The sequence below is a fragment of the Phyllopteryx taeniolatus genome, chromosome 10 (assembly GCF_024500385.1).
Source record: "Phyllopteryx taeniolatus isolate TA_2022b chromosome 10, UOR_Ptae_1.2, whole genome shotgun sequence".
Classification (NCBI taxonomy): domain Eukaryota; kingdom Metazoa; phylum Chordata; class Actinopteri; order Syngnathiformes; family Syngnathidae; genus Phyllopteryx; species Phyllopteryx taeniolatus.
In genome coordinates, this window is record NC_084511.1 from 8,241,483 (window position 1) to 8,268,982 (window position 27,500).

Genomic DNA, 27,500 nt, shown 5'->3' on the forward strand with positions numbered 1-27,500 from the left:
TGATCAGCAGAGAATCCAAAGCTATGTTGTCCAAGTGAGCGACAGTTCTAAAAGAAGTTCCCATTCTCGTCGGTGGCTCTTTACTAGGAATGTGGAGCCTCCATATGGTGGCCCTTGTTCAGTCAATGCAGGTCATGGTCGTACCTGGTGAAACGCACCATCAGTCCAGTTTGCGTGCACCCAGCTTGAGGGGACCTTTGGCAGCCTTGCGCTCCGCCCGTTTGGCCTCCAGCTCTTTCCGTCTCTCTTCTCGTTTCTTCTTGGACAGCTCGGCCTTGCTCAGACCTGTCGTGCGATACATAAACCGCTTTATACTAAACTCAGAAAGTGGTGCAAAACTGCAAACACATTTTAAATAGGGATGCACGATAACTGTTTTTTTTGCCATCGATACCGATAACTTTCTGCTTCTCCAAACCGATACGATAATAATTGTTGTTTATTTAATGGTTTATATCCAGAGTCTTCAACGATTTCCAGGCCAAGGACACCCAAAATGATGTAAAGCTGGAGCAGGGACCCCCTATCTACACTATATTTCCAAAGGTATTCGCTCACCTGCCTTGACTCAGATACAGGGATCTCATTTAATGTGTGTCCTGCGTCCAAGACGCACAGAAATGACCAAGGATGCATAAAGCATGCTGTATCTGCGTCCACTGACGCACAACATTGCTCACCTGTTTGTGTGCAAGGCTCGAATTAAGCGGTCTTGCATCGCAATTTGGTGGTCAAAATTCACGTCTCCACGATAAACCTGACAGAAGCAGCGTGACAAAGTGCTGACGTCAACTCAAGCGTTTGATTGAGGAGCGGGAAGACAGCCGTTGCAAAATGCGACGCCAAATTGAGGAGAGAGAAAAAAGACATGGTGAAAGTGGGGTAGCATTTCATAGTGAAATGCAAGGCAAGCACTCGTTCCTCGTAACGCGGACCTTTCTGTCCTCAGAGTATGATGCCGCGTCGCGGGACCAGAGAGACGGTGAAACGCAAATCGGTGAGCTTAACGTTAGCGTTGCGGGCTGCAGAGTGTCTCTTTTAATTATGAGTACCGTCGAATGTGTTGCTTGCTTTTTTCATTTATTTTTATTATTTAAATCTTGACAAGGACAGGGGAATGGTGGACAGTTCTGAGGACCGGGGTTCAAATCCGTTTATAAATCTGTTTTGAATTGGTCATTTTGGAATATTTTATGTAGATTTTTTAAAACTATACTCAAAATCAGCTTTAAAATAAGTCTGTAACATAGCAAAATGTGAAAAAAGGTGAAGGGGTGTGAATACTTTCTGGTGGCAGTGTATAAACAACTATTCACATTCACACCAAAGGACAATTTAGAGTCCTCAATTAACCTAACATGCATGTTTTTGGGATGTGGGAGGGAACCCACGCAGGCACGGGGAGAACATGCAAACTCCACACAGGTAAAGCCGGATTTGAAGGCAGATGTGCTAACCAGTGGTCCACTGTGCCGCCAATAAAGGTTTACAATCTTTTAATCTTTTGAGCATATCCAAACAGCCCCTCTGCTGGTCACCTTTAATATTGCAGTTGATTCCCTGTATATTAAGTACACGCAGCAGACCGATATACAGTGGGTAAGGAAAATATTCATATCTTTAAAAAATATTCAATTATATTCATATAGTTTCAATGTTATATTGTAGCCATTTGCTAAAATAATTTAAGTTCTTTTTTCCCCCGCACCCCATATTGACAGAATTTATTTGAAATTACATTTTTTGCAGATTTATTAAAAAAGAAAAACAAATATCACACAGCCCTAAGTATTCAGACCCTTTGTATTTAGTAGAACCACCCTTTTGAACTAATACAGCCATGAGTCTTTTTGGAAATGATGCAACACATCATTGCACATCTGGATTTGCAGATCCTCTCCAGTTCTGTCAGGTTGGATGGTAAACATTGGTGTACAGCCATTTTTAGGTCTCTCCAGAGATGCTCAATTGGGTTTAGGTCAGGGCTCTGGCTGGGCCATTCAAGAACAGTCACAGTCCACACATACCGTTTAGAATTAAGGCCAAAAAGTTCCATCTTGGTCTCATCAGAACATAGAATCTTATTTCTCACCATCTTGCAGTCATTCAGGTGTTTTTTGTTGTTGTTTTTTGTTGTTGTTTTTTTTAAGCAAATTCCATGCAGGCTTTCATGTGTCTTGCACTGAGGAGAGGCTTCCGTTGGGCCACTCCGCCACAAAGGCCCGACTGGTGGAGGGCTGCAGTGATGGTTGACTTCCTAGAACTTTGTCACATCTCCCGACTTCATCCCTGGAGCTCAGCCACAGTAATCTTTGGGTTCTTCTTTGTCTCTGGGGTCTTCTGGTAGTTCCTTTGACCTCATGATTCTCATTTGCTCTTTCTGACATGCACTGTGAGCTGTAAGGTCTTATATAGACAGGTGTGTGGTTTTCCTAATCAAGTCCAATCAGTATAATCAAACACAGCTGGATTCCAATGAAGGTGTAGAACCATCAAGGATGAGCAGAAGAAATGGACAGCACCAGAGTTAAATATATGAGTGTCACAGCAAAGGGTCTGAATGCTTATGGCTGTGATATTTCAGTTTTTCTTGAATAAATCTGCAGAAAATTCAACAATTCCATTTTTTCTGTCACTATGGGGTGCTGTGTGTACATTGCAAAGAAAAAAAAAAAAGAACTTAAATGATTTTAGCAAATTGCTGCAATATAACAAAGAGTAAAAATTTTAACGGGGTCTGAATACTTTCCGTACGCACTGTACATCGCGATGACGATGCTCAAACAAAATATTGTGCAGCGCGACAATGAACTTTTATTTTTCCTTCTCGAACTTGAATCATACACAGGTTAAAATATTATTTTTTTATTTTAAACAATATAAGAATGGGCGATCATTCATTCATTTTGTTTATTTGAAAACATTAGTATTTGTGGCTGGGCAAAGAGTGCCGGGAAAAGGGCAAGTGTTGGTGCTGAGCAAGTCAGCACGTGCGTCATTTATGGATACAGACTCGCGCTGGCCCCATCGAACGTAGAACGGCCGTTGTGTATTTTGATGGTAATTACCATCCAATTATTTGTAGATCTAATTTACTATTCAGTGAGTGAACATTGTAAAGGAAGACCTGTAGGAGCGGTGTTATGCAGGGGTTAGCTGTTAGCCCACTGCGACAAGCGTGCTTCTACATGCGGCCAAACCGCCCCCACTCGCTCCTCTGTTGGCTTGAGCTGCTGAGCAAGTCCGCTGCTTTATAGGTCGCCGGGTCTTCCAGAGAGCTGCTCTCCAAAGACGTAAGCGTCGCAGTTACGAACTCAAAGTCATTGGATGATTGTCATTTCAGCAAGTGCTGGCGATCATATGCTAATTTACTGCAGCTATTGACTATTTTTGGTGTTGTAGGCAAAGAAATATGGTGAAAATATCCATGACTGTCTCAAACCAATGCAAACAGCAGCTGCTGGCGACCAGTGCGCCGCTGAATGATACAGTTCATGTTATCAGTCCAGTTTTTTCGGTATCGGACCGATGAGTGTGACGTCATTTTTTTCCTCAAAATCGGGCCGATAGTTATCGTACATCCCTAATTTTAAATACCGCACAGACACTATGGGTTGAACAGTTTAGTCGAAGTGTCAACTTTACCACTGTGCAACAATGTTTACAACTTCAAGTCGCTTAATCGCCAATCATGTGTTGGCATTAACAACATGGACTTCACTTAAATCAACAGCAAACAAGCAGCAGTGCCTCAAGCGTGTGGAAATTAGTGCTATGAACAGATAATTGCTAGTTCACTTGGGAGTGTGGCAAAAAGAACTAACCCGGAGTCAGAATTTTCAAGATTCAAATGAAATCTAATCAAAGAATAACATAGTAAGACAAGATGTGGCCCCACTTTATTCACTTCATTTGTCTTACGGCCGCCATTTTGACTTACTACATGTTCATATGCAGTTGTACAGTAGCTTCCAACTGCACGTAGCAGTCTCCCGCGAGACAAACTCCGCGTAACGAGGAGTCTGATGGCCGTGCCCGAAGAGCTGCACGGAAGCTTCGAGCGGCTAGACATGCACCACGTCAAGCCCCCCGTCCCTTGCACCCCTTCCAGTTTGCATATCGGTCCAACCGGTCAACCGATGACGCCATCTCCACAGCCCTCCACTTGCGCTCACACACCTGGACTCTAAGGAGTCATATGTCAGAATGCTGTTCATAGACTTCAGCTAAGCATTCAATACCATCATCCCTAAACAACTGCTCTCCAAACTGCACCAGCTGGGGCTCAACACTTCGATGTGCAACTGGCTGCTGTACTTTCTGACAGGGAGACCGCAGGCAGTACGGGTCGGCAGCAACACATCCAGCACCATCACTCTGAACACGGGGGCCCCTCAAGGTTGTGTGTTGAGCCCCCTCCTCTTCACCCTGCTAACCTATGACTGCACACAGCTCCAACCTCTTCAAGTTTGCAGACGACAACTGTGGTGGGTCTCATCTGCAACGGGGACGAGACAGACTACAGGAGTGAGGTGAGCCGCCTGGACAACAATCTCTCCCTGAAGGGAAACAAACAAACAAACACACAAACACACGCACGCATGCACACACAGGATCGGACCAGCCACTTTAGCAGCATTGGGGTTTTGTCATCTAATTTATAAATGACATATTTGCCTTGGTTATCTGACCTTGACTATGTTGCACACGTCACCTGACCTCTGATATTTTCACATTCAATTAATACTTTTTATACTATATATACACTATAGTTTATTTTGCTATTATATTGATATTATTTGTAGCACCACAGGCCTTTGAGTACCATAATTTCAATCCTCTGTATGTGTTACGCATATTGAAGAATTGACAATAAAAGTACCTTGAACCTTGAAAATTCAAATTTAAAGATAAAATAAACCGTAGCGATAGTAGAGAGGAAAACATTCCCATTAACACAAGTGACTGAATTTTAATTAAAAAAAACAAAAAGTGACTCTTGAGGACAACTGAAACTTTATCTAACATAAGTAACATTGCACGGGAAATAAAGGTGCAGCGGTTTTTCATTCACAAACTCCAAATATTAATCAAGGTGACATTCAAGTACACGAAATGCAATTCAAGTGTAAAAAAACACTATCTTAACAGTTGCCAATACCGAATAACACTGAACCTTGACCAGAGTTTTGCAGACTTAATGTGACAATTGGGGGTGTTTTTTTGCTCCTGACTAGAGTCTCAAAGTCTGGCATTACAGTTGACAAGGCAACTCTGAGGTCATGCTCAATGTCCAGTCTGTTTCTGTTTTTGGTCTTCAGCTGAACTTGCGCTGAGAAGCCATACTCACATGAATATGTACAGGTATGTGAAAAAAAATTAGAATATCAAGGGAAAGTCCGTTTATTTCAATAATTTGTTTGAAAAAGTGAAACTTGTATGTTATATTAGTTCATCACACACACAGTGAAATATTTCAAGCCTTTGTTTGTTTCAATTTTGATGATTCTGGCAGAAAGACAAAAACAAAACAAAACAAGTATTTCACAAAATTTGAATATTTCATGTGACCAACAAAAAAGGATCTTAAACAGAAATGGTGGCCTTCTGAAAAGTTTTGTTAAAGTGATATGCCCTCAGTACTTTGTTGGGCATCCTTTTGCATTAATTACAGCATCAAGGTGGCGTGGCATGGAGGTGACCAGGTTTTGGCAGAGTCCAGGTGTTATTGTAACCCAAGTTGCTTTGATATTGGCCTTCAGATCGTCTGCATTTTGGCGTTTCTGTTCCCTTATCTTCCTCTTGATAATACCCCATAAATTTTCAATGGGGTTCAAGTCAGGAGAGTCTGCTGGCCAATCAAGTACCGTTAATTCCATGGCTATTAAACCAGGTATTGGTAGTTTTGGTTTTGTGGGCAGGTGCCAAATTTTGCTGGAAAATAAAATCATTGTCTCCAAAAAGCTCGTCGGCAACAGGAAGCACGAAGTGCTCTAAAATCTGCAGACTCTGGACTTGAAAAAAGACAATGGACCCGCACCTGCAAATGACATGGCTCCCCAAACCATTACTTACTGTGGAAACTCAACCAGACTTGTGAATGTTTACCTTATTTTCAATAATAAGAAGAAAACAATTATTTATCTGGTATTAGTTTAACCAGACTGTTTATCCTTGTTATTTAGATGAAGGTCAGACCACATTTATGACCAATTTATGTAGCGATTTAATAAATTCCAAAGGGTTCACATACTTTTTTCCTCCCACTGTATCTGAAAAGGAATCTGCTAACGCTAGCTGACGGTCTAAATCCTCACGTCAGCAAATTCACTAAACACTGTCCTGTGACAATATACTGTAGCGTCAAGTTAGACGACATACCGAAGACAAGCGGTGGTCGATCAATAACCTCTGTGAAAATGAACGATTAATGTCACCAACAACTAGTGTTTCGCTCAGGCCTTCATCACGCAGACACACAGCAAGCTCTTCTTACTCCTTTGAGTCGCCTCATCGCCCAACTCATCCATGCAATCACAAATGACACACAGACACCATACCATGTTCTCACAGACAATCAGATCTCATAAAACTCTTCCAACACTGCACGAAACAACTCCCGATTTGCTACACAATATTACGCCACGGTGAGAGGCGCTCAGCAGGTGTGGGTATACTTACTGCCCCCCGACTCGGCACCTGTACATTGGGGTTCACCCCGGTGGGCGAGAGGGTAGCCTCCCTCCGCCTTCGGGTGGGGGGACGGGTCCTGACTGTTGTTTATGCCTATGCACCAAACAGCAGTTCAGAGTACCCACCCTTTTTGGAGTGCTTGGGGGAGGTGCTGGAGCGTGCTCCCGCTGGGGAATCCATCATTCTGGAGGGGGGACTCGAAGGCTCACGTGGACAATGACAGTGAGACCTGGAAGGGCGTGATTGCTAAGGCGGCCAACCGGAGCTGTGGCTGTAAGGTGGTCGGTGCCTGTCGTGGCGCCAACCCCAGAACCCGATGGTGGACACTGGCGGTGAGGGATGCCATCAAGCTGAAGAAGGAATCCGATTGGGCATGTTTCCCCTGTGGGACTTCTGAGGCAGCTGATGGGTATTGGCTGGCCAAGCGAAAGCAGCTTTGGTGATCGCTGAGGCAAAAACTCGGGTGTGTGAGGAGTTCGGTGGAGAACAACTTCCGGACGGCTTCGAGGAAATTCTGGTCCACCATACGGCGATTCAGGAGGGGGAAGCAGTACACTATCAACACTGTGTATAGTGGGGATGGAGCGCTTCTAACCTCAACTCGGGATGTTATGAGTCAGTGGGGAGAATATAGTCTGAGATCTCTGACGCAGGCTTTCCTATCTCTGGGGTTGAGGTCACCGAGGTGGTTAAAAAGTTCCTCGGTGGCAAGGCCCCGGGGGTGGATGAGATTCACTTGGAGTTCCTAAAGGATGTTGTGGGTTTGTCCTGGTTAACAGGCCTCTGCCACATCGCATGGACATCAGGGACAGTACCTCTGGATTGACAGACTGGGGTGGTGGTCCCCCTTTTTAAGACGGGGGAGCGGAGGATGTGTTTCAACTATAGGGTTGAACCTCCCTTGTAAGATCTAATCAGGAGTTCTGGAAAGGAGGATCCATCAGAAAGTCAAACAGGAGGAGCAATGTGGTTTCTGTCCTTGCTGTGGAACAGTGGACTAGCTCTACACCCTCGGCAGGGTCCTCGAAGGTGCACAGGAGTTCGCCCAACCAGTCTACACGTTTTGTGAACTTAGAGAAGGCGTTCGACCGTGTCCCAGAGGGAGTCCTGTGGGGGGTGCTTTGAGAGTATGGGGTACCGAACGCCCTGATACGGGCTGTTCGGTCCTTGTACAACCAGTGTCAGAGTTTTGTTCGCATTGCCGGCAGTAAGTCGGATTCGTTTCCGGTGAGGGTTGGACTCTGCCAAGGCTGCCTTTTATCACCGATTCTGTTCATAACGTTTATGGAAAGAATTTCTAGGCGCAGCCGAGGCGTAAAAGGGAGTCCGGTTTGGTGGCCTCAATATTCCATCTCTGCTTTTTGCAGATGTGGTTCTGTTGGCTTCATCAAGCCATGATCTCCAACTCCCACTGGAACGGTTCACAGCTGAGTGTGAAGCGGTTGGGATGAAAATCAGCACCTCCCAATCTGAGACCATGGGCCTCATGAACAAAGACTTGCGTGGATTTCCTCCTAAAACATGGCGTACGCTCAAATCCAGAAAACGTCGTACGCACAAAAATATTAAGATGTATGAAACTCCGCGTACTCATGAATCCAAGCACATTTCCTAGGTACAATCAAATCAACGTGGAAATGAGCGCACATGTTGGAGTAGCCGCCTCCTCCCTGTCCACGCCCACATTTGAATAAGCAAATCATATTTAAATGAACCCTGCACCTAAGATGCCGATCTCTGCATGATCAGAAATAATGAAAATGAGCAAGGTAATGAAGAAAAATAATTTTTCTGAATGTGAAGTTGCTCAATGAAGTGGAGGCACGCAAGAAACTCCTGTTTGGCACGCTGTCCTACGGCGTAAACAACAGGCGAAAGAGGAGTGAATGGGACAGCGCGTCTGCGACTGTCAATGCTGTGGAGACAGAATAGCACGCACATGCCGAACTAAAAAAAGAAGTGGTCAGACATTAAGGTGGATGTGAACAGAGGACAGCTGCCCACCGCCAAAGTGTGGCCAAAAAAAGGCAGAAGAACCGGCATGAAGGGCCTCACCCCGTTCGAGGAGAGAATCGCTGCAATCATGGGTGACGCTGCTCTCTTAGGGGTGATGGGAGGACATGTGGCTGACTATGATCACCCCACAAGGTTAATACCATGTATTTTTAGAACTCATAAAAAATGTGTTCATACAGTAACCTACACTCAGCACTGTGAGATAAAGGTTCCTGCGTAAATGTTGTATGCATGGTATTTGTAATAAATCTTTTGAATTTAGCATATGAAAGAGGATATCAAAAACTGACTCCTTTTTGATTACTCAATTATATTATATTATTAATATATTAATAATATTAATATTATTTTAATACACAGGAGAGAACACGCACACTGACAAAAAAAATCTATATTTTTTTTTAAAATCAAGGGGTTTTTTTAGGAGAAGAGGGGTAAATTATGTCAATTTAAACACATTTTAATCATGGGCAACCGATGCACATGTTAAAATGAAGTAAATTCAAAGGACTCTTTTTTCAGTGCAGGTGTTGGAGTCACGAAGCGATTATGAGGGCAATAGGCGGAGTAAATGATCGCCTTGATCAATTAATAGGTGTCCTCACAAATATCCGTGGTTCATTAAATACACTGGTTAACACAGTTTCCACAGTCATGTCACTTTTGATACATCTGAACTTTTCCGTGAAAAAGAATGGACGCCACGTTTTTGTGGGTACGCACATTTTGTACATGAGGCCCCAGGTCTGGTATGAGATCCTGCCCCAAGAGGCCCCAAGTATCTTGGGGTCTTGTTCATGAGTGAGGGAACAATGGAACAGGAGATCGACAGGCGGATCGGTGCAGCGTCTAAAGTGATGCGGACTTCGTATCGTTCCAATGTGGTGAAGAAGGAGCTAAGCCGAAATGCGAAGCTCTCAATTTACTGGTCAATTTACGTTCCTACCCTCACCCCTATGGTCACGAGCTGTGGGTTGTGACCGAAAGAACAAGATCCCGGATAAAATCGGCCGAAATGAGTTTCCTACGCAGGGTGTCCGGGCTCTCCCTTCGAGATAAGGTGAGAAGCTCGCTCATTCGGGAGGGGCTCAGAGTAGAACCACTGCCCCTCCACATTGAGAGGAACCAGATGAAGTGGCTCGGGCATCTGATTAGGATGCCTCCTGGACACCTAACTGGTGAAGTGTTCCGGGCATGTCCCATAGGGAGGAGACCACGGGGACGACCCACGGAACACTGGAGAGACTATGTCTGGCCTGGGAACGCCTCGGGGTTCCCCCGGAGGAGCTGGATGAAGTGGCTAGGGAGAAGGAAGTCTGGGCTTCTTTGCTAAAGCTACTGCCCCCGCGACCCGACCTCGGATCAGCGAAAGAAAAGGGATGGATAGATGGATGGATGGATGAAGAACCAGGGAACGTACTTGCTCCCATTTACACAGTGTCCCTGAAAGAACCTCTCGCGCTCACGCAGCTGCACATTCCTGCCTAAAGTAGTTTCATTCTGAAGGGCGAAATATCTTATTAGCATGTCCAAACAGGTCCCTCTGTTGGTCACTTTTAATATTACACTTGATTCACTGTATATTATGGTACACCAACTTTGTAGCGGACCCTGCGATGTGAATATTGCCGATATGTACATCGCGATGATGATGCTCAAACAATATATCGTGCAGCCCGATTGCAAAGCATTCCCTCCTACTAAAAATGTTCTAAAATTATATACTACTATTTATTGTAGCGAGTAGTAACCGTTCAGTTGTGTTACATGAATTGGTGTTAAGAGTTTTACAAGTTCTGACTGTCTGCGAGGCCATGGAGGTACAGTGTCTGAATGTGATTGGATGAGCGAGTATGTAATTGTGATTTGATGAACTAGTTGGGGCAGTGGGACCAGTGCAACTGAGGACGGTGAGGAAACTGAGCAAAGAAGCTTGTGTTTGAAGGCGAACACAGCGAGTGACAACTGAGAAACGAATTAATGATGTTATCATTTAATCGACATCAACCCATTGACAGCATCACCCCAATTTAGACCGTATTAAAAAAAAAAAAAAACTAAGTCTCACCTTGATTTCCATCTAACGCTTCCCAAGTTTCTTCAGTGCCCCAGTCTTCTGTTGCGTCTGTATTCCAGCCAACGCCACGCTGAAAGCAGGAAAACACATCAAACAAATGCAGTCATCTATCAATCAATCTGCAGTAAAAGGGCAACCTTATTTAAAATTCCATGAATTATGTGCTCACAGTACTTTATGATAATTTATGGCTCTCAGCCCAGGCTCAGCTGTTATGCTTTAACTAGATCATGGGTGATCCTTCAAAAAGTTACAAGCTACTATTGACCACTCAACCAACACATAGTGATACATAACCAGAGGTGGATAGGAACGCGCTACATTTACTCAGTTACATTTACTCTCGTAACATTTTGGATACATTGTACTTGTAATGAAGCATCCTTCTTACTTTTACTATTTTTATTTATTTTAGTATTTTTTTCTCCGGGCACTCCGGTTTCCTCCCACATCCCAAAAACATGCATTAATTGGAGACTCTAAATTGCCCGTAGGTGTGAATGTGAGTGCGAATGGTTGTTTGTTTGTATGTGCCCTGCGATTGGCTGGCAACAAGTTCAGGGTGTACCCCGCCTCCTGGCCGATGACAGCTGGGATAGGCTCCAGCACGCCCGCGACCCTAGTGAGGAGAAGCGGCTCAGAAAATGGATGGATTGATGGATGTTAAGAAGAAACAGTACTTTTACTCCGTTACAATAATCTACATGCCGCTCGCTCCTTTCATTTATCAATAATTGCGTACGCGATCTATTTTTAGACTTTTGTTTTCGTCTTCTGCATCGGGCGCCATTGCGCCAATCCACTGTGATTACCACAGTGATGTTTGACTCAAGTTCACCAATCAAATGACAAGTCACATCCGCCCGCATGACAGCAGCGTGCAACTCGTGTTTACATTACAGACTACGGAATTCAACAGATTTAACATGCAGTGTAGGTATGTCACAGCCCACCGCTAACTTGAGAAAACAGCTTGCAGTAAGTTGTTTTTTTGCTGTTGTTTTGGCTGTGCATATGGCAAGATTAGCACTATATTATGGTCACAAGTAACTAACATATCTTCTGTTTTCGCTTTCTCTCTTTCTCTCTCACATACACCATCAATAAAGCAAACAGCTTCTTCATTTAGGGTTGTGTTTTTTTGTTTGTTCGTTTTTTTTTTTAAATTAAAAATGGTGGCAGGTGTGTGTGGACTCCCATTCAACATTGAAGTTTGAATGTAATGTTACTTCTGAACATAGCCACATGCCGGTTATAAGATTTATTTTTATTTATTTTATTTAAACAGCTAAAAGACAAGTTGAAACAGTACATCTCTTTTGCAATGGTGACCTGGCCAAGAAGACAGCAAGTTAAACATCAACTTCAGGTCAATCACATTCAAGTTTATTTCAGTTATTATTTTTACCTCCCCTCTCAAAGATACAAAAATAATTCGGTTGACTTGTACAAATTGTGCCGGGATGGTGACCGACTGGTTAGCACATCTGCCTCACAGTTCTGGGGACCGGGGTTCAAATCCCGGCCCCGCCTGTGTGGAGTTTGCATGTTCTGTCCGTGCCTGCATGGGTTTTCTCCGGGCACTCCGGTTTCCTATCACATCCCAAAAACGTGTGGTAGGTTGATTGAAGACTCTAAATTGCCCGGAGGTGTGAATGGTTGTTTTTTTTCTATGTGCCTTGTGATTGGCTGGAGACCGGTTCAGGGTGTACCCCGCCTCCCGCCCAAAGATAACTGGGATAGGCTCCAGCAGCCCACGACCCTAGTGAGGATAAGCGCTGAAAGAAAATGGATGGATCGATGTACAAATTGTAGGTCACACTAATGGTGGAAAAAGTTTTTAAATTATTTATCTTGGTCAAAATTCTTTCACAACAAAAACCTGGCATTTGAACAGGAGTGTGTACACTTTTTATATACACTGCAGCCTTGATCCTGTTTTTGTAATCTGCCTGGTGAGCCTACAGTATTGTGCTGTTTAACAAGTAGAAACAATATAGTATAAGACCATTTCTTGGAGCTGAATTTGCCTTAATATGTTACGTTACAAAGACTTTATTTTATAAAGATATTATTTTGATTATAGATTAGTGATATTGTTCAGCAATAGCTAAATTTGCACATTCATGTTTTATTCGACGGTCGTGGTCTGAGTAGTACTCAGTACTTGAGTAGTTCTTTCACTGAGTACTTTCTTACTCAAGTAATTATCTGGAGGACTACTTTTATTTGAGTCATATTATTGTAAAGTAACAGTACTCTTACTTGAGTACAATATTTGGCTTCTCTACCCACCTCTGTACATTACACATTTTTAAAACATACTGTATATTGTATAGCAGGTGTCAAACTCAAGTCATTTCATGTGGCCCGCGAAAGCAAATCATCTGTGTCAACTTCCATGATTATTGCTCAAATTCACAAAATAACAATAGTAGCGTTGAGACATTGAAAGCATTTTCTGTTTATGGTAACTTGAACAATAGTTGAACAAACTATTATCCTTGACTTCTGATTTCACAACTAGGTATCCATCAATTTGTTGTGTGCATGTAATAATTAGGTGACGAAACATTTATATAGTTTCACAGTCAACGGCCCTCTGAGGGAAACCGTGACTACAATGTGGCCCGCGACAAAAATGATCCTGTTGTATAGGATCTCATTTCATCGTGTACAAAATGAAGAGTCTCGCAAGTGTACTACAAATATGTAAATCATTGATTAATTCAGAATAAAATAAAATTGGTCTTTTGCACTTCTACATGCTCACCGTAAGGGCCTCTGTGTTTCTCTGTGCCACACAAGCGAACAGGTCGCTCTGACTGGGTCCTTTGCTTTCCCAGTTGTACTCGCTGGCCAAGCGGATTCCCTCAGGCAGGGCGGTACTGACGACGTCCGTCTCCCCCTCTCCCCATTCGTTGTCCCAACCCTCTTCGCCAGCCGAACTCTGGCCCTGGCCCTCTTTCTCGTTGGACCAGCTGTCGTCAGCGTCCCAGCCTGAACTGCTCCAGTCTGAGCTTTGCTTTTTCACCGCCATGGTGGATGATGACCTGGCCACCTACATGTGTTGCATTATGGTGGTTACAGTAGTAGCTAGCGAGTTTAAATCTAAAACCCCTTGTGATAAGAAAGACAAGTTAAAAGGAAACCTACTCCTTGTTCACCGGTGTTCTTTTTGGATGATTTTATTCCCGACCAATCAGTATTCCAGTCAACCTTCTCAGCCCGACCTTTCTCTGAGTCCTTGTGGGAGGAAAACAGCTCCAAAGGGTCAACATCATAACTGTTCTAACAAAGTACACATACAGTGCCTTGAAAAAGTATTGCCCCCCTTCTCAAATTGTTATATTTTTGAATACTTTCCCCACTTTGTTTAAAATATCAAAGATAACCCATGTACACATAAAATGCAGTTTTCAAATGAGTTTATGTATAAAAGAAAAAAAGTATTCAAAGCTACCTGGCCCTGTGTGAAAAAGTAACCCCCCCCCCCCAAAATAAAATCTTTGATTAGCTATGGCTAATCACATTTTTTGGAAAGCTGAGTTCATTTTCATTGATCACACCCAAGCATGATTATCTCAGGACTTGTTCAATCAAGAAATCACTTAAATAGAACCTGACAAAATTAAGTCAGCCAAATGATTTCAAAAAGCTGCAACAAAATGCCACAATCCAAACAAATTCAAGAACAGACAAAAAATTAATTAACTGACCTCTATAAGTCTCGAAAGGGTTACAAAGCCATTTTAAAGCTTTAGGATTCCGGCGAAGCACAGCTATACCCATTATCTTCAAATGGAAAAGCATGGAACAGTGGTGAATCGTCCCAGGATTGGCCAGCCTACAGAAATTGACCCAAGAGCACAGTGAAGACTCTTCCAGGAAGTTACAAAGGAACCCAACACAATAACTAAAGAACTGCAGGCCTCTCTTTCCTCAGTAAAGGTCAGTGTTCATGACTCAAGAGTAAGGAAGAGGCTTTGCAAAAAATGGCCTCCATGGCAGAGTTTCAAAGCGAAAACCACTGCTGACCAAAAAGAACACAGCTCATTACTTTAAAAAAAAAAAAAGAAAAAAAGATTCCCAAGATTTTGGGAGTATATTCTATAGACTGACGGAGAGTTTAAATTTTGGAAGGTGAGTGTCATTACATCTGGCGTACTGTAAATGTAACAGCATTTCAGATAAAGAACATCATACCAACAGTCAAACATGGCGGTGGTAGTGTGATGGTCTGGGGCTACTTTGTTCCTTCACGACCTGGATGACTTGCTGTAAGTGATAGAACCACAAATTCTGCTCTTGACCAGAAAATCCTGAAGGAGAATGTCCAGCCATCAGTTCATGACCTCAAGCTGAAGTGCACTTGGGTTCTGCAGCAGGATAACGATCCAAAACACATGGTCAACTTCTAAATAGCTTAAAAATAAAAAGAAAGTTTTGGAGTTACCTAGTCAAGTCTGGACTTGACTTGGCCCAATCAGTTATTAGGTTTGGGGGGCCATTACTTTTTCACGCAAGGCCTGGTAGCTTTGACTAGTTCCTTTTCCTTAATAAATAAAATCATTTAAAAATTGCATTTCATGTTTACTTGGGTTATCTATGTCTGATATTTACATTGATGATCTTTAACATTAAAGTGGGGAAACTATGCGGAAAAAATAAAAATAAAAATTTGAGAAGGGGGGGGGCAATACTTTTTCCACAGAAGTTTATTTAAAATAAGCGCTACCTCTAAACTCCCCCAATCATCCTCATCATCCCAGCGCTCTCCTGGCTCCTCATCATTATCTGTCCCTTCAAGAGTATGCGACCGGTCCACAGGGCTTGAGGCATTAGAACTTTGGGTCAGGTAGGTGTGTGGACTTTTCTCTCCAGAACCTAAGATGAGAAGAAAGGAGAAAAAACATGAAATGGACACATTGTGAGCCCAGCTTATTGATGTCCTACATTTGTAGGCTGCATGAATATTAAAAAAAATAATAATAATAACAAAAAAAAAACATCCCATTCTTCCTCTGAGTCTTAATGTTTTAGCAATTTAGTGCCATTCACAAATTGACCTATTTTTTTGTGGAACCTGTGCTGCTTGCTAAAAACCTACTTCAGTGCTCTTTGTGTAAACCCCCTAATACACCATTGAGATAGCGCCAAAGCCCTGGGTAATAGGAAAATAATAATTGGTGTCAAGCAAGTATATTGAAGTGTTACATCTGGATTGTGAGACTAAAATCTTTGCATGTTTGGAGTATGTTTGTGCTCTGCTGTTAAGAGTGGCTGCTAAAATGCTCAAGCGAAGACGCAGAAGTGTAGTTATTGCTTGACAATTTGTTTTTTTTGCAGGTTACAAAGGGACAACATACACGTCGGCATCCTCACACTTCCAGCGTATTCTTCAATCAAATCATCTTTAAACCATTTTTAAAAGAAAAATGTAAAATGAGTTTGAAATTATATTGTTTTAGAATCATAGTAAGTGGTATATTTACATGTACATATTTAAACTTTTAATATTGGCAATTCTAAACATTTTTCTGCTGCAGTGTTTGTTCCTTATCCAGGGATCTCGTTTGATGTCAGTCCTGCGTCTGAGATGCACAAAAATTAGCAGGGATGCACAAAGCATATTTAATCTGCGTCCGTAGACGTGTGGTTTAAGACCTGGCGTGTGCGTGTGTGTGTAGAGCTACCAAACAAAGCAAATCAAAAGTACAAATCCTGTATTGGCGACAGGTTATCAGAGTCAGAGTAGGACGGGTTGTCGTTCCATAAATACAAATGGACAAGGGATAAATTTTCGTTGTTGTGGTAACACGACAAAGCAAGCCGCTGGCAAAACGGTGTTTGCTCCAGAGATGCACACGATTGCGAGACTTAAGGGAAAGTTAACTGTTTATTACATTTGCTAGCCTGCGAGCTAACGAACTAGCGAGCTAAGGCCTGGAGCTACAAAGTTCATTCGACCGTGGCGACACTGTTAAAACGTCAGGGCTCGGAGTTGTGCGTGTGTTCCCCGCATCGCAATCGCGCACGCACGGGAAAGTTAACCGGTTATAAAAAAAAGGCAGTAATTGACTCCAGCGAACTCATTTTCAGCATCATTTGGTTGACAGGGGAAGGTCTCTCATCATAGTCCAGCAGCTCAAGGGCTGGCCTTATTTTGCATTTTATTTATCCTTCATTTAACCAGGTAAAAGTTTATTGAGAGAGAAAATCTCTTTTTCAAAAGCCAAGAGGCAGTAGAAGTTATACAATACATAACATGACAACATTAATACAATAAATAAAGACAAAAAAATAACAGTAATTTAAAAACAGTGACAAAGCTCAAATGCTTTCGAGACCATACATGGTGTTTTTTTTTTTTAAATTTTTTATTTACTCATTCAAATTTGGCAGGCTTTAATACATTTTTTGGGCCTCTTTAGTAGGTTAATGACTCTATATCTCATGTGTAATGTATAATATTTGTTTCAGTGCAATTTTTGCAAACCGACCCTGAGTGTGATTTATTTGTATTTTTTATTTAAGATATTTTATATAGGGCGACTGGTTAGCACAGCTGCCTAACAGTTCTGAAGACACAGGTTCAAATCCGGCATCCCCTGTGTGGAGTTTGCATGTTCTCCCTGTGCCTGTGCGGGTTTTCTCCAGGTACTCCGGTTTCCTCCCACAACCCAAAAACATGCATTGTAGGTTAATTGAAGACTTTAAATTACCCATAGACATCATGTGAGTGCAAATGAATGTTTGTTGGTTTATATGTGCCATGCGATTGGCTGGCGACCAGTTTGGCCCAAAGATAGCTGGGATAGGCTCCAGCACGCCCACAACCCTAGTGAGGATAAGTGGTACGGAAAATGGATGGAGGAATGGGTATTTTATTTATTGTTTTACATTACAATGCCAATGTTCAGTTTTCTTTAGAACTGTTAATTGTTAAAAGTTAATTCTTAAAAAGGATCTATTTGAATTATTATGATATTATTATGGTATAAAAAACAAAACAATCAACAATAGTATCGTTAATTGTGACTTTTTAGGAAAATATATTGTCCTAAAAAAATTGTTATCGTGGCAGGCTGAAACACAATATATTGAGAGAGAGCAAGAGCAATGGATAACAAAAATATTTTACAAATTGTACAAATAAAAATCAGCAATATAGAGGGACCACGAAGCAACAACCGTCAGATAGCAGAGGATTACTTTATCTGTACTCCGTGATGTTAAGTTTCAGGAAGTTATTGTTCCAAGGCTGGGATTCATTGTTTCCAAACATGTGCATCCTGGGACTCACACAGTCTCAAGTATAAAATGATCTATGCCTATCTGTGACTACTGTACAGAAATGTTTCATTGTCATCTGAGCCTTACCAGGACCTCCATTGGTGCCGGTGGGGGTCACGCTGGTGGCGTTTGAAGCCCCGCTGCTCTCAGTTGTCTCCCCTCCCACTGTCCCTGGTGCATTGCGTATCAACTTGGATGTCAACGAGGACATACCGGTCACAGCCCAGCCGGTCCAGCCAGAAGAGGTGCCAGGTGGCTGAGCAGACGACCCAACATCCTTTTCTTTTAAACACAAGGAATTATGAGATCATGATCATTTTTTTGCCTATTAAAATATAAAGTAAACTCCAAGCCATAATTCATAAGCAAATTGTTGAAACATTTTCAATAAAACTTTATTATCCCAACTGTGAAAGAATCTGTATACAATCTATATTCTTGGGTGGCAGTTAAGTCTCCAGATCGATCTTTGAAATCTTACCGATTTCTGCAAAAAAAAAGTGAGTATCGGATCACATCAGACTGGATCTAAACCCTGCGATTTTACCACTCTTATATAAGCAGCCCATTCCATGCTCCGCTCCAGCACGTTTATCCAGCGGCACCCGGACGGCATCCAAATTCCATGTGATCAGAACAACAGGTTGCTCATGTGTTATCATAGTAGTAAGGAGCAAAGGCGAATGTTGCTTGCTTAAAGTAGTTTACTGACGCTCCAGTTGAAGTTCACTCTAAAACTAAACTCACATAACAAAATAATTACACCTATTGAATGTTCAAATATGTCACAGACTTCATTTCTTGCTTTGTTGTTCACAAACATTACTAGCTCAAAGCTAACACAAGATGAATGAAAAGCACCACTGACGAGCTAACAAAAATTAGCACTGAACTACCGGCACATATCTCTAAAAATAATGACTATTGTTACGCAAATGCTGTACGAACACATACAAAAAGGCAATATAACAATACTCTCTGTCATATATTCTTCAAACGAGATATAACAACAATATTGGATGGGGATTTCTACTTTTCTTGTTACTGCAAGTGGGTATCTCATTGCATGCACCACACTGCCGCTCAAAGGTCAAGACGTGCACAGCAGGAACAACAATTGAGCGAGCCACAGAGATAGCTAAGCAGCTCAAGACTCACTACTACATGATTCCTATCCGCCACAATATTGTCAATAAAACTAAACCCTAGTTGTATCCACCAGTTCAAATGTGTATAGCCGCACATGTGGGGAGAGCAAATGCTGTTCCTCCAATATACTGACAGTAAAAAAAATAACTGAATTGAACTTTTTGTGACATTGGCCCATATAAAAAAAAAGGCACTGCTCTAACAGTACAAACACAACAGCAATAGCCGCAATGTTATCGCCCTATTGCTGACAGAGGGGGCAATATGTCATAATTCATTGCAATGACACACTGGCCATCAGAGAACTCTCTAATGGGGCCCCCTACTGGCAGGCTTGCTGGAAATTGCGTCGAGAGTGCAACAAAAATTAAGTGAACTTAGCGATCAGTGCATGCAAAAAAAACATTTCAAAAAAAAAGATGAAGAAAAGAAAGAACAAAATGGTGGTAAGTGTGGCTGAGCGCCAGAGATGTAGTCAGGAGATGGGAGAAAGTTCTAGAACAGGGGTGGGCAAACTACGGCCCACGGGCCGCATCAGGCCCGTTGATCATTTCAATTCGGCCCGCCAAAGATTGGTACAGAATCACCCAAATCATTTAAAAATCATGACTATATTCATTTGACCCAGTCCTGTAATGCTGAGTGGTTCCACCAGGTTGTGCTGAAATGAAACAGTGCCACGGGAGCTCCAGATGGAACTGATTGATCTCCAACGTGATACTGTCTTAAAAGAGAAGTTCAACTCTCAAACAGCATAATTTTTATGCTTCATTAAGCGCAGACACATTTCCAAAAATCCAGAAGATTCCACAGAGGATTCTGGTGGTGTTTGGCTTTACATATGTGTGTGAACAGACTTTTAGTGTGATGAACACCAACAAAACATCCTACAGATCCCAGCTGAGTGATGAACACTTCAGATGTGTTCTGAGAATTGCCACAACAAAATTAACACCAGACTTTGATGCACTGGCAAAAAAGGTAATCAACAAAACAACACTGTTCCCATTAAATGTAAATGTTAAATATTAACAATACAATGCATTTCTTTGGTTTATTGTTTATATGTAAGCATCTGGGGTCCTGGCTTGGCCCGCCTGTCAAATTTTAAAAGTCAATGTGGCCCCTAAGCCAAAATGTTTGCCCACCCCTGTTCTAGAAAGTCAACCATCACTGCAGCCCTCCACCAGTCAGGGCTTTATGGCAGAGTGGCCTGACGGAAGCATCTCCTCAGTGCAAGACACATACATGAAAGCCCGGATGGAGGATGCTATAATACACTTGAAGGACTCCAAGATGGTGAGAAATAAGATTCTCTGGTCTGATGAGACCAAAATAAAACTTTTTTGCCTTAATTCTAAGCGGTATGTGGGGAGATAACCAGACACTGTTCATCACCTGTCCAATACAGTCCCAACAGGAAGGCAGCAAAGGGGGAAACGGAAGAGTTATCCAGGAAGATAGTGAGGATCGATAAGACTATATTCTTCAGCTCCTACTCCTGCTCGTTACAAAGAACGCCTCCAGCTTCAATCCACATTTGAGTTCTTATCCACAATTACAGAACCCATTACCGTAATTTCTTGTGTATAATACGCACCCCCAAAGTTGACCTCAAAATACGGGAAAACCCTTCTACCTATGTATAATGCATTTTTACAATGCATGATTTTGCGTCTATCCATATGATCAAAACATGTATTATCTGTATTTTGTTAGTTTTTTTCAAATAATTATTGTGAAGTTAAGGACTTTATTTGAACAAAAACTCGGGTGTGGGAGGAGTTCGGTGAGGTCACGTAAAACTTTGAAGACCTCAATTGTATTGGCACACCTTCCCAGGAGGAAGCAGTGTATGGGGACTCTGAGGCGGGTTCCCCTATCTCTGGCGTTAAAGTCACCGAGGTGGCTAAAAAGCTCGGATAGCAAAGGTCCCGGGGTGGATGAGATTCGTCCGCAATTCCTTACGGCTCTGGATGTTGTAGGGCTGTCCTGGTTGCCATGCCTCTGCAACATCGTGAGAACATCGGGGACACTGCCTCTGGATTGGCAAACTGGGGTGGTGGTCCCCCTTTATAAGAAGGGGGAGCGGAGGGTGTGTTCACACTACAGGGGGCTCACACTCCTCAGCCTCCCAGGTAAGGTCTATTCAGGAGTTCCGGGGAGGGAGTGTCCGTCAGGAAGTCAAACTCAGAATCAGGAAGAGCTGTGTGGTTTCTGCCCTAGCTATGGACTCAGCTGGGTCCTTGAGGGTGAATGGTAGTTCGCCCAACCAGTCTTCATGTCTTTTGTGGACTTTGACATTTGACCGTGTCCCTCAGGGAGTCCCGTGGAGGGTTCTATGAGAGTATGGCGTACCGGACCCCCAGATACGGGCTGTTCTGTCCCAGTACGACTGGTGTCAGAGTTTGGTCCGCATTACGGGCAATAAGTGGAATATGGTTCCAGGGAGGGTTGGACTACGTTTTGTCACAAATTCTGTTCATTACCTTCCTGGACTATTATAGTTTATTGGCTTGATTATTTAACTCCTGTTAGCAACAAGTTAAAAAGAAGGAATTGGACAGCTTTCTACTTCAAATCATGGGTAAAGATACACTCATGGACACAATTGTTGGTACCCCTCTTCTTAAAAGTAATAATACATAAACATTCAATGAAAATTAACCAATAAAAATGAGGCATTGCTTTTGAATTGTGGTTCAAAAGAATTATTTTCAAAAACAAACTCATGAAAGAGGCGTGGACAAAACTGGTGGTTGGTACCCTTAACTTAATATATTGTTGCAGAACCTTTTGAGGCAATCACTGCAATTAAACTATTTTTGTAACTTTCAATGAGACTTCTACATCTGTCAGCAGGTATTTTGGCCCACTCTTCATGAGCAAACGGCTCTAGTTGTCTCAGTTTTGAAGGGTGCTTTCTTGAGACCAAGGTTATTTTAGTAAACAAAAATGAACGAAATGACTAAAACTTGAATTGAAAAATATTTTTTGTAAACAAAATAAAAACGATTTAAAAAAATAAAATGACATTTCACATTTTCAAAACTAACTAAAACTAACTACAATTACAGCGAAAATGTCCTGAGTTTTCGTCTTTGTCATAATGTCATGAGCTTTTGGTGTTAATGTTAATTTATGTATTTTGAATAAATACATACATACATACATAATGTATAAGGACGGAATCAAGGTTGAAGAGTCATATGGGAATTTTAGTTCACTTACTGTGTGTCGCCTAGAAGTGACGTCATCGGGCAGCACCGTCGTATTAAAGGCTCGCCAGACTGACAGCTAGACCAAGTGCAAGTTTTGTTGCAAAGGTAACTTTTACATCGAGGCTGTTTTTGTTGCTACGTGTTGCTAACGGAAATGGCTAGACGGCTACCTAGCGCCTTCACTGAACATACACGTCGGTTATGCGTCTTTCGGGGAAAACGGCGTTGTTGCCTGCCATGAAAGGCAGGATGTGAAAGTAGGAAAGGAGTTTGTCTCGCTTTTCACAGCAGGTGATTGAACTACTGCAAAAACACAACAGTTTAACAGCACTACTTCACTACTTGGAAAACCTGAAAAGCTTTGTCACAATAATCATGGAGTCAATAAGAAAGTCGGTGCCCTTTCACTGGAGATACAGAAGGTATAAGCAAGCTTACTTTTTGTCTGTCTATCTAACAGTCACAAATCTGAAAGTCCACTTGAAAAGTTTGCTATTGAGCAACAAGGGATGGAAAACATGCCTAATAAGTAACAGAGGGGTACCAACAATTTGTCCATGTGTATATGATGGTGTCCTATTTACGGACTGTTGCATGGCTGAGCTTTGAAAACCGCCACATACGTCACATCACTGTTCTCACCAAGTCATTGGGTAAGTTGATCATCTCTCATATTTTTAAATTACTGTACATTCCAAAAAATACAACATCAAACCGGTAACAATTTGTGTAACGTTGCATGGACCCTGCACCACGAGTGAGGGAGCCGCAGGCGAGCGGGACACAGGTCCCACCCTCACTCCTGAAGTGGCTCGTCACATACACCCGGCCGACCAAGGAGCACTCTGAGGCACCCAGCCGAGCACGACGAGCTGCTGTCTTCCTGGCTCTTTTTTATTAAGTGAGCTGAGAGCATGTCTTTGTGCAGACACACGGCGGGGGCAGGGACATGAAATGAGGCTAGATTCAAATCTTGCTAGCATTTTGAAACGTGCATACCTTTCTTATAATCTCAGTGAGCTTTTAATATAACATTACCATATGTTTAATATTTAAGTTTTCGTAGATTTATACTGCATCAAAATGAGAGATTATACAGTCATATACAGACATTCCTCTCATACTTTATCTGGTCACAAGATGAAAAATCAAATGGGAGGACTTTCGTACCCATCTCAGCCAGCTTGGTAGGATCTTCTGACACGGTTTCCAGCTTGGAGATGAAACTCTTGATGGCTTTGAAAGCCTGACAGAGCAGCAACAGAAAAGCAAATTACAAAAATAAGGGCAAACAACAGCTGAAACTAAATCGTGGATGTAGCCTTGACTATGTGTCATTAAAAATGAAAGAGTACCTGCTCCCTGACGCTCTTGTCAGGGTCGACAGTAACAGCACAAAGTGCAGGCAAGATTCGGGCGGCAACCTCTGTTAGGCTATAGTAGTGGTGTGTGGCAGCAAAGCCGAGGACACCAGCAGAACGCGATGCTGCGAAGGGGTCTTTTGTGGCTCGTGAGAATGCAGAAATCAGAACTCGCTGTCGTGTCTGTGAAGATAAGCATCAGGTGTGACGTATTATTAGGGATGGCTACCGAGCCCCAATATTAAACTGGCCCCTGGACTGAATTATTGAAGACCTGAGTATTGATAAGCTCCACCCTTAACGGTACTGTTAACAGTCATGGAGAAATTACTCACATTTATTTTCCATTTATTTAGGCTATATGAACGTTATTTTGCACCTTTTACTGCTCCGATGTCATTTCTAACTTGCAACAATATTAAGACCTTTGTCTCAGAAGCATTTTCTCAAGTGGAGGCCAGGCAACTTGCCCTACTACAGCACCGTGTGCAAAAGGCATAGCTGGCTCCATCCCTTGCCAGTGTAGTGTTGTGCAATCATATTGTGATATGATTCATAGTATTATAGAAAAACGTCTGTCATGTCATATAAACATCACAAACACCACTAAGTGACGGAAGCAGTCCCATACGGATCCACATCTATAGCCCAAAATTAAATAAAGGTTATGATTCAAGACATATGGGGTGCCTTTATTTTACAGTGATGTGAAAAAGTGTTTGCTCCCTTCCTAAATTATTATTTTATTTTTTTGCACGTTTGTCACACTGAAAGGTTTCCCATCAAACAAATTTAAATAGTCAAAGACAACACAAGTAAACACAAAATGCAGTTTTAAAATGGTTTTGATTATTAAGGGAGAAAAAAATCCAAACCAAAAACCCCAATTCCAATGAAGTTGGGACGTTGTGTTAAACAAATAAAAACAGAATACAATGATTTGCAAATCATGTTCAACCTATATGTAATTGAATACACTACAGAGACAAGTTATTTAATGTTCAAACTGATAAACTATTGTTTTTAGCAAATAATCATTAACTTTGAATTTTATGGCTGCAACACATTCCAAAAAAGCTGGGACACGGTCATGTTTACTACTGTGTTACATCACTTTTTCTTTTAACAACATTCAACGTTTGGGAACTGAGGACAATGATTATTTGCTAAAAAACAAAGTTTATCAGTTTGAACAATAAATATATTGTCTTTGTAGTGTATTCAATTAAATATAGGTTGAACATGATTTGCAAATCATTGTATTCTGCTTTTATTTATGTTTATCAACGTCTCAACTTCATTGGCATTGTACATGGCTCTGTGTGGAAAAAGTGATTGCCCCGTAAACCTAATAACTGGTTGGGCCACCCTTAGTAGCAACAACTGCAATGAAGCGTTTGCGACAACTTGCAATGAGTTTCTTACATCTCCGTGGAGGAATTTTGGCCCTATTCTAGTCCGGCAAATCATGTTCTTCAGGGTCTCACACGCCCCCCCCCCCTGGCATCGCAAAGCGACCCCCCACTATTTGAGAAGCACTTTAAGGTCATGCCACAGCATCTCAATAGGATTCAGGTCAGGACTTTGACCAGGCCACTCCAAAGTCTTAATTTTGTTTTTCCTCAGCCTTTCAGAGGTGGGCTTACTGGTCTGTCTTGAATCCTTTTCCTACTACAGAACCAAAGTTCATTTCAGCTTGAGGTCACAAACAGATGGTTGGACATTTTTTGGTAGAGAGGAAAATTCCTGGTTCCATTTATCACACTTCCAGGTCCATCACACGACTACCACCATATTCTACTGCTGGTATGATGTTCTATTTCTGAAATGTGGTATTACTTTTAATCCAGATGTAATGGGACATGCACCTTCCAAAAAGTTCAACTTTTGTCTCGTCAGACCACAGAGTATTTTCCAAAAAGTCTTCGGGATCATCAAGATGTCTTCTGGCAAAACTGAGACGAGCCTTGATGTTTGTTTTGCTAAGCAGTCGTTTTCATCTTGGAACTCTGCCATGCAGGCCATTTTTGCCCAGTCTCTTTCTTATGGTGTAGTCATGGACACTGACATGAGTTACTGCCATGTAGGTTTGGTACTCATTCATTCATTTTCCACACCACTTATCCTCACTAGGGTCGTGGGCGTGCTGGAGCCTATCCCAGCTGACTGGGCGAGAGGCGGTGTACACCCTGAACTGGTCACCAGCCAATCGCAGGGCACATATAAACAACCATTCGCACTCACATTCACACCTACGGACAAAATAGTCTTCAATTATCTTACCACACGTTTTTTGGGGGGGATGTGGGAGAAAACTGGAGTGCCCGGAGAAAACCCACACAGGCATGGGGAGAACATTCAAACTCCACACAGCTGAGGCTTGATTTGAACCCAGGTCCTCAGAACTGTGAGGCAGATGGGCTAACCTGTCGGCCACTGTGCCGCCATACTGAGTTATATTTGTGTGAAGTCTACCTCTATTTAAATGCACTGTACTATTGAGCAGATAAGTGTCCAGCCAGACATCAAGTCAAAAATCTTTTCTTTTCATGCATAGTTATCCTGTAGTCAGTATAGCACTATTCATTTGTTTTTAATCAATCTGTAATTTTACACATGAATTGTAACATAAAATGCATTAGCATTTCTGTACTTGAGTGCATTAGTTTAAAGTAAATAACACTTACTGCTGTCTGGCGGCATGGTGGTGGACTGGTTAGAGTGTCTGCCTCACAGTTCTGAGGACCGGGGTTCAATACCCGGCCCAGCCTGTGTGGAGTTTACATGTTCTCCCCGTGCCTGCCGGGGTTTTCTCCCGGCACTCCAGTTCCCTCCCACATCACAAAAACAGCCTTGGTAGGTTAATTGACAACTCTAAATTGCCCGTAGTTGTGAATGTGAGTGCAAATGGTTGTTTGTTTGTTTGTATGTGCCCTGCGATTGGCTGGCAACCAGTTCAGGGTGTACCCCGCCTCCTACCCGATGATCGCTGGGATAGGCTCCAGCACGCCCGCGACCCTAGTGAGGAGAAGCGGCTCAGACAATGGATGGATGGATACCAAAAAGGGTGGGTACTCTGAACTGCTGTTTGGTACAGAGGCACAAACAACAGTCAGGGCCCGTACCCCCACCCAAAGCCGGAGCGAGGCTACCCTCTCGTCCACCGGGGTGAACCCCAACATAAAGGCGCCGAGCCAGGGGGCAATAAGTATAACCACACCTGCTCGGAGCCTCTCACCGTGGGCAACTCCAGAGTGGAAGAGAGTCCAACCCCTCTCAAGAGGACTGGTACCAGAGCCCAAGCCGTGTGTGGAGACGAACCCGACTATATCGAGTCGGAACTTCTCGACCTCACACACAAGCTCGGGCCCCTTCCCTGCCAGAGAGGTGAGATTCCACATCCCGAAAGCCAGCTTCTGTAGCCGGGGATCGGCTCGCCAAGGTCCTTGCCTTCGTCCACCGCCCAGCTCGCACTGCACCCGACGCCTATGGCCCCTCCCACAGGTGGTGAACTCATGGGAAAGCACATGACAACCAAAACTGTTAAATGGCCGATTTTTTTACTTTGTGTGTGGGGTTTTTCAACAGGTTGAGAAGTCTCATCTTTACTGCTAGATAGCTGGTAATGCTACCTCCCACCGTCAACAAACTCTCACTCTGCTCGCCTGCACGCAGCAAGAAGCGATC

The 27,500-nt window shown here is 42.7% G+C and overlaps 2 protein-coding genes across 2 annotated transcripts in view; both read right to left on the minus strand.

Annotated features, from left to right (window-relative positions):
• The window catches only part of ints5 (integrator complex subunit 5), a 20,391-nt gene extending 20,124 nt beyond the window's left edge, over positions 1-267 (minus strand). Inside the window, exon 1 of the mRNA XM_061788648.1 lies at positions 145-267. Within this exon, the coding sequence (XP_061644632.1) occupies positions 145-161 (17 nt within the window). The 5' untranslated portion in view covers positions 162-267. The remainder of the gene's footprint in view (positions 1-144) is intronic.
• scyl1 (SCY1-like, kinase-like 1) overlaps positions 1-27,500 on the minus strand; it is a 49,719-nt gene that overhangs the window by 4,840 nt on the left and 17,379 nt on the right. The window contains exons 11-18 of the mRNA XM_061788652.1: positions 23,808-23,996; positions 23,623-23,698; positions 18,170-18,364; positions 15,525-15,673; positions 13,943-14,032; positions 13,560-13,847; positions 10,778-10,856; positions 145-285 (exon numbers count right to left, since the gene is read on the minus strand). Of these exons, the coding sequence (XP_061644636.1) occupies positions 161-285; positions 10,778-10,856; positions 13,560-13,847; positions 13,943-14,032; positions 15,525-15,673; positions 18,170-18,364; positions 23,623-23,698; positions 23,808-23,996 (1,191 nt within the window). The 3' untranslated portion in view covers positions 145-160. The remainder of the gene's footprint in view (positions 1-144; positions 286-10,777; positions 10,857-13,559; positions 13,848-13,942; positions 14,033-15,524; positions 15,674-18,169; positions 18,365-23,622; positions 23,699-23,807; positions 23,997-27,500) is intronic.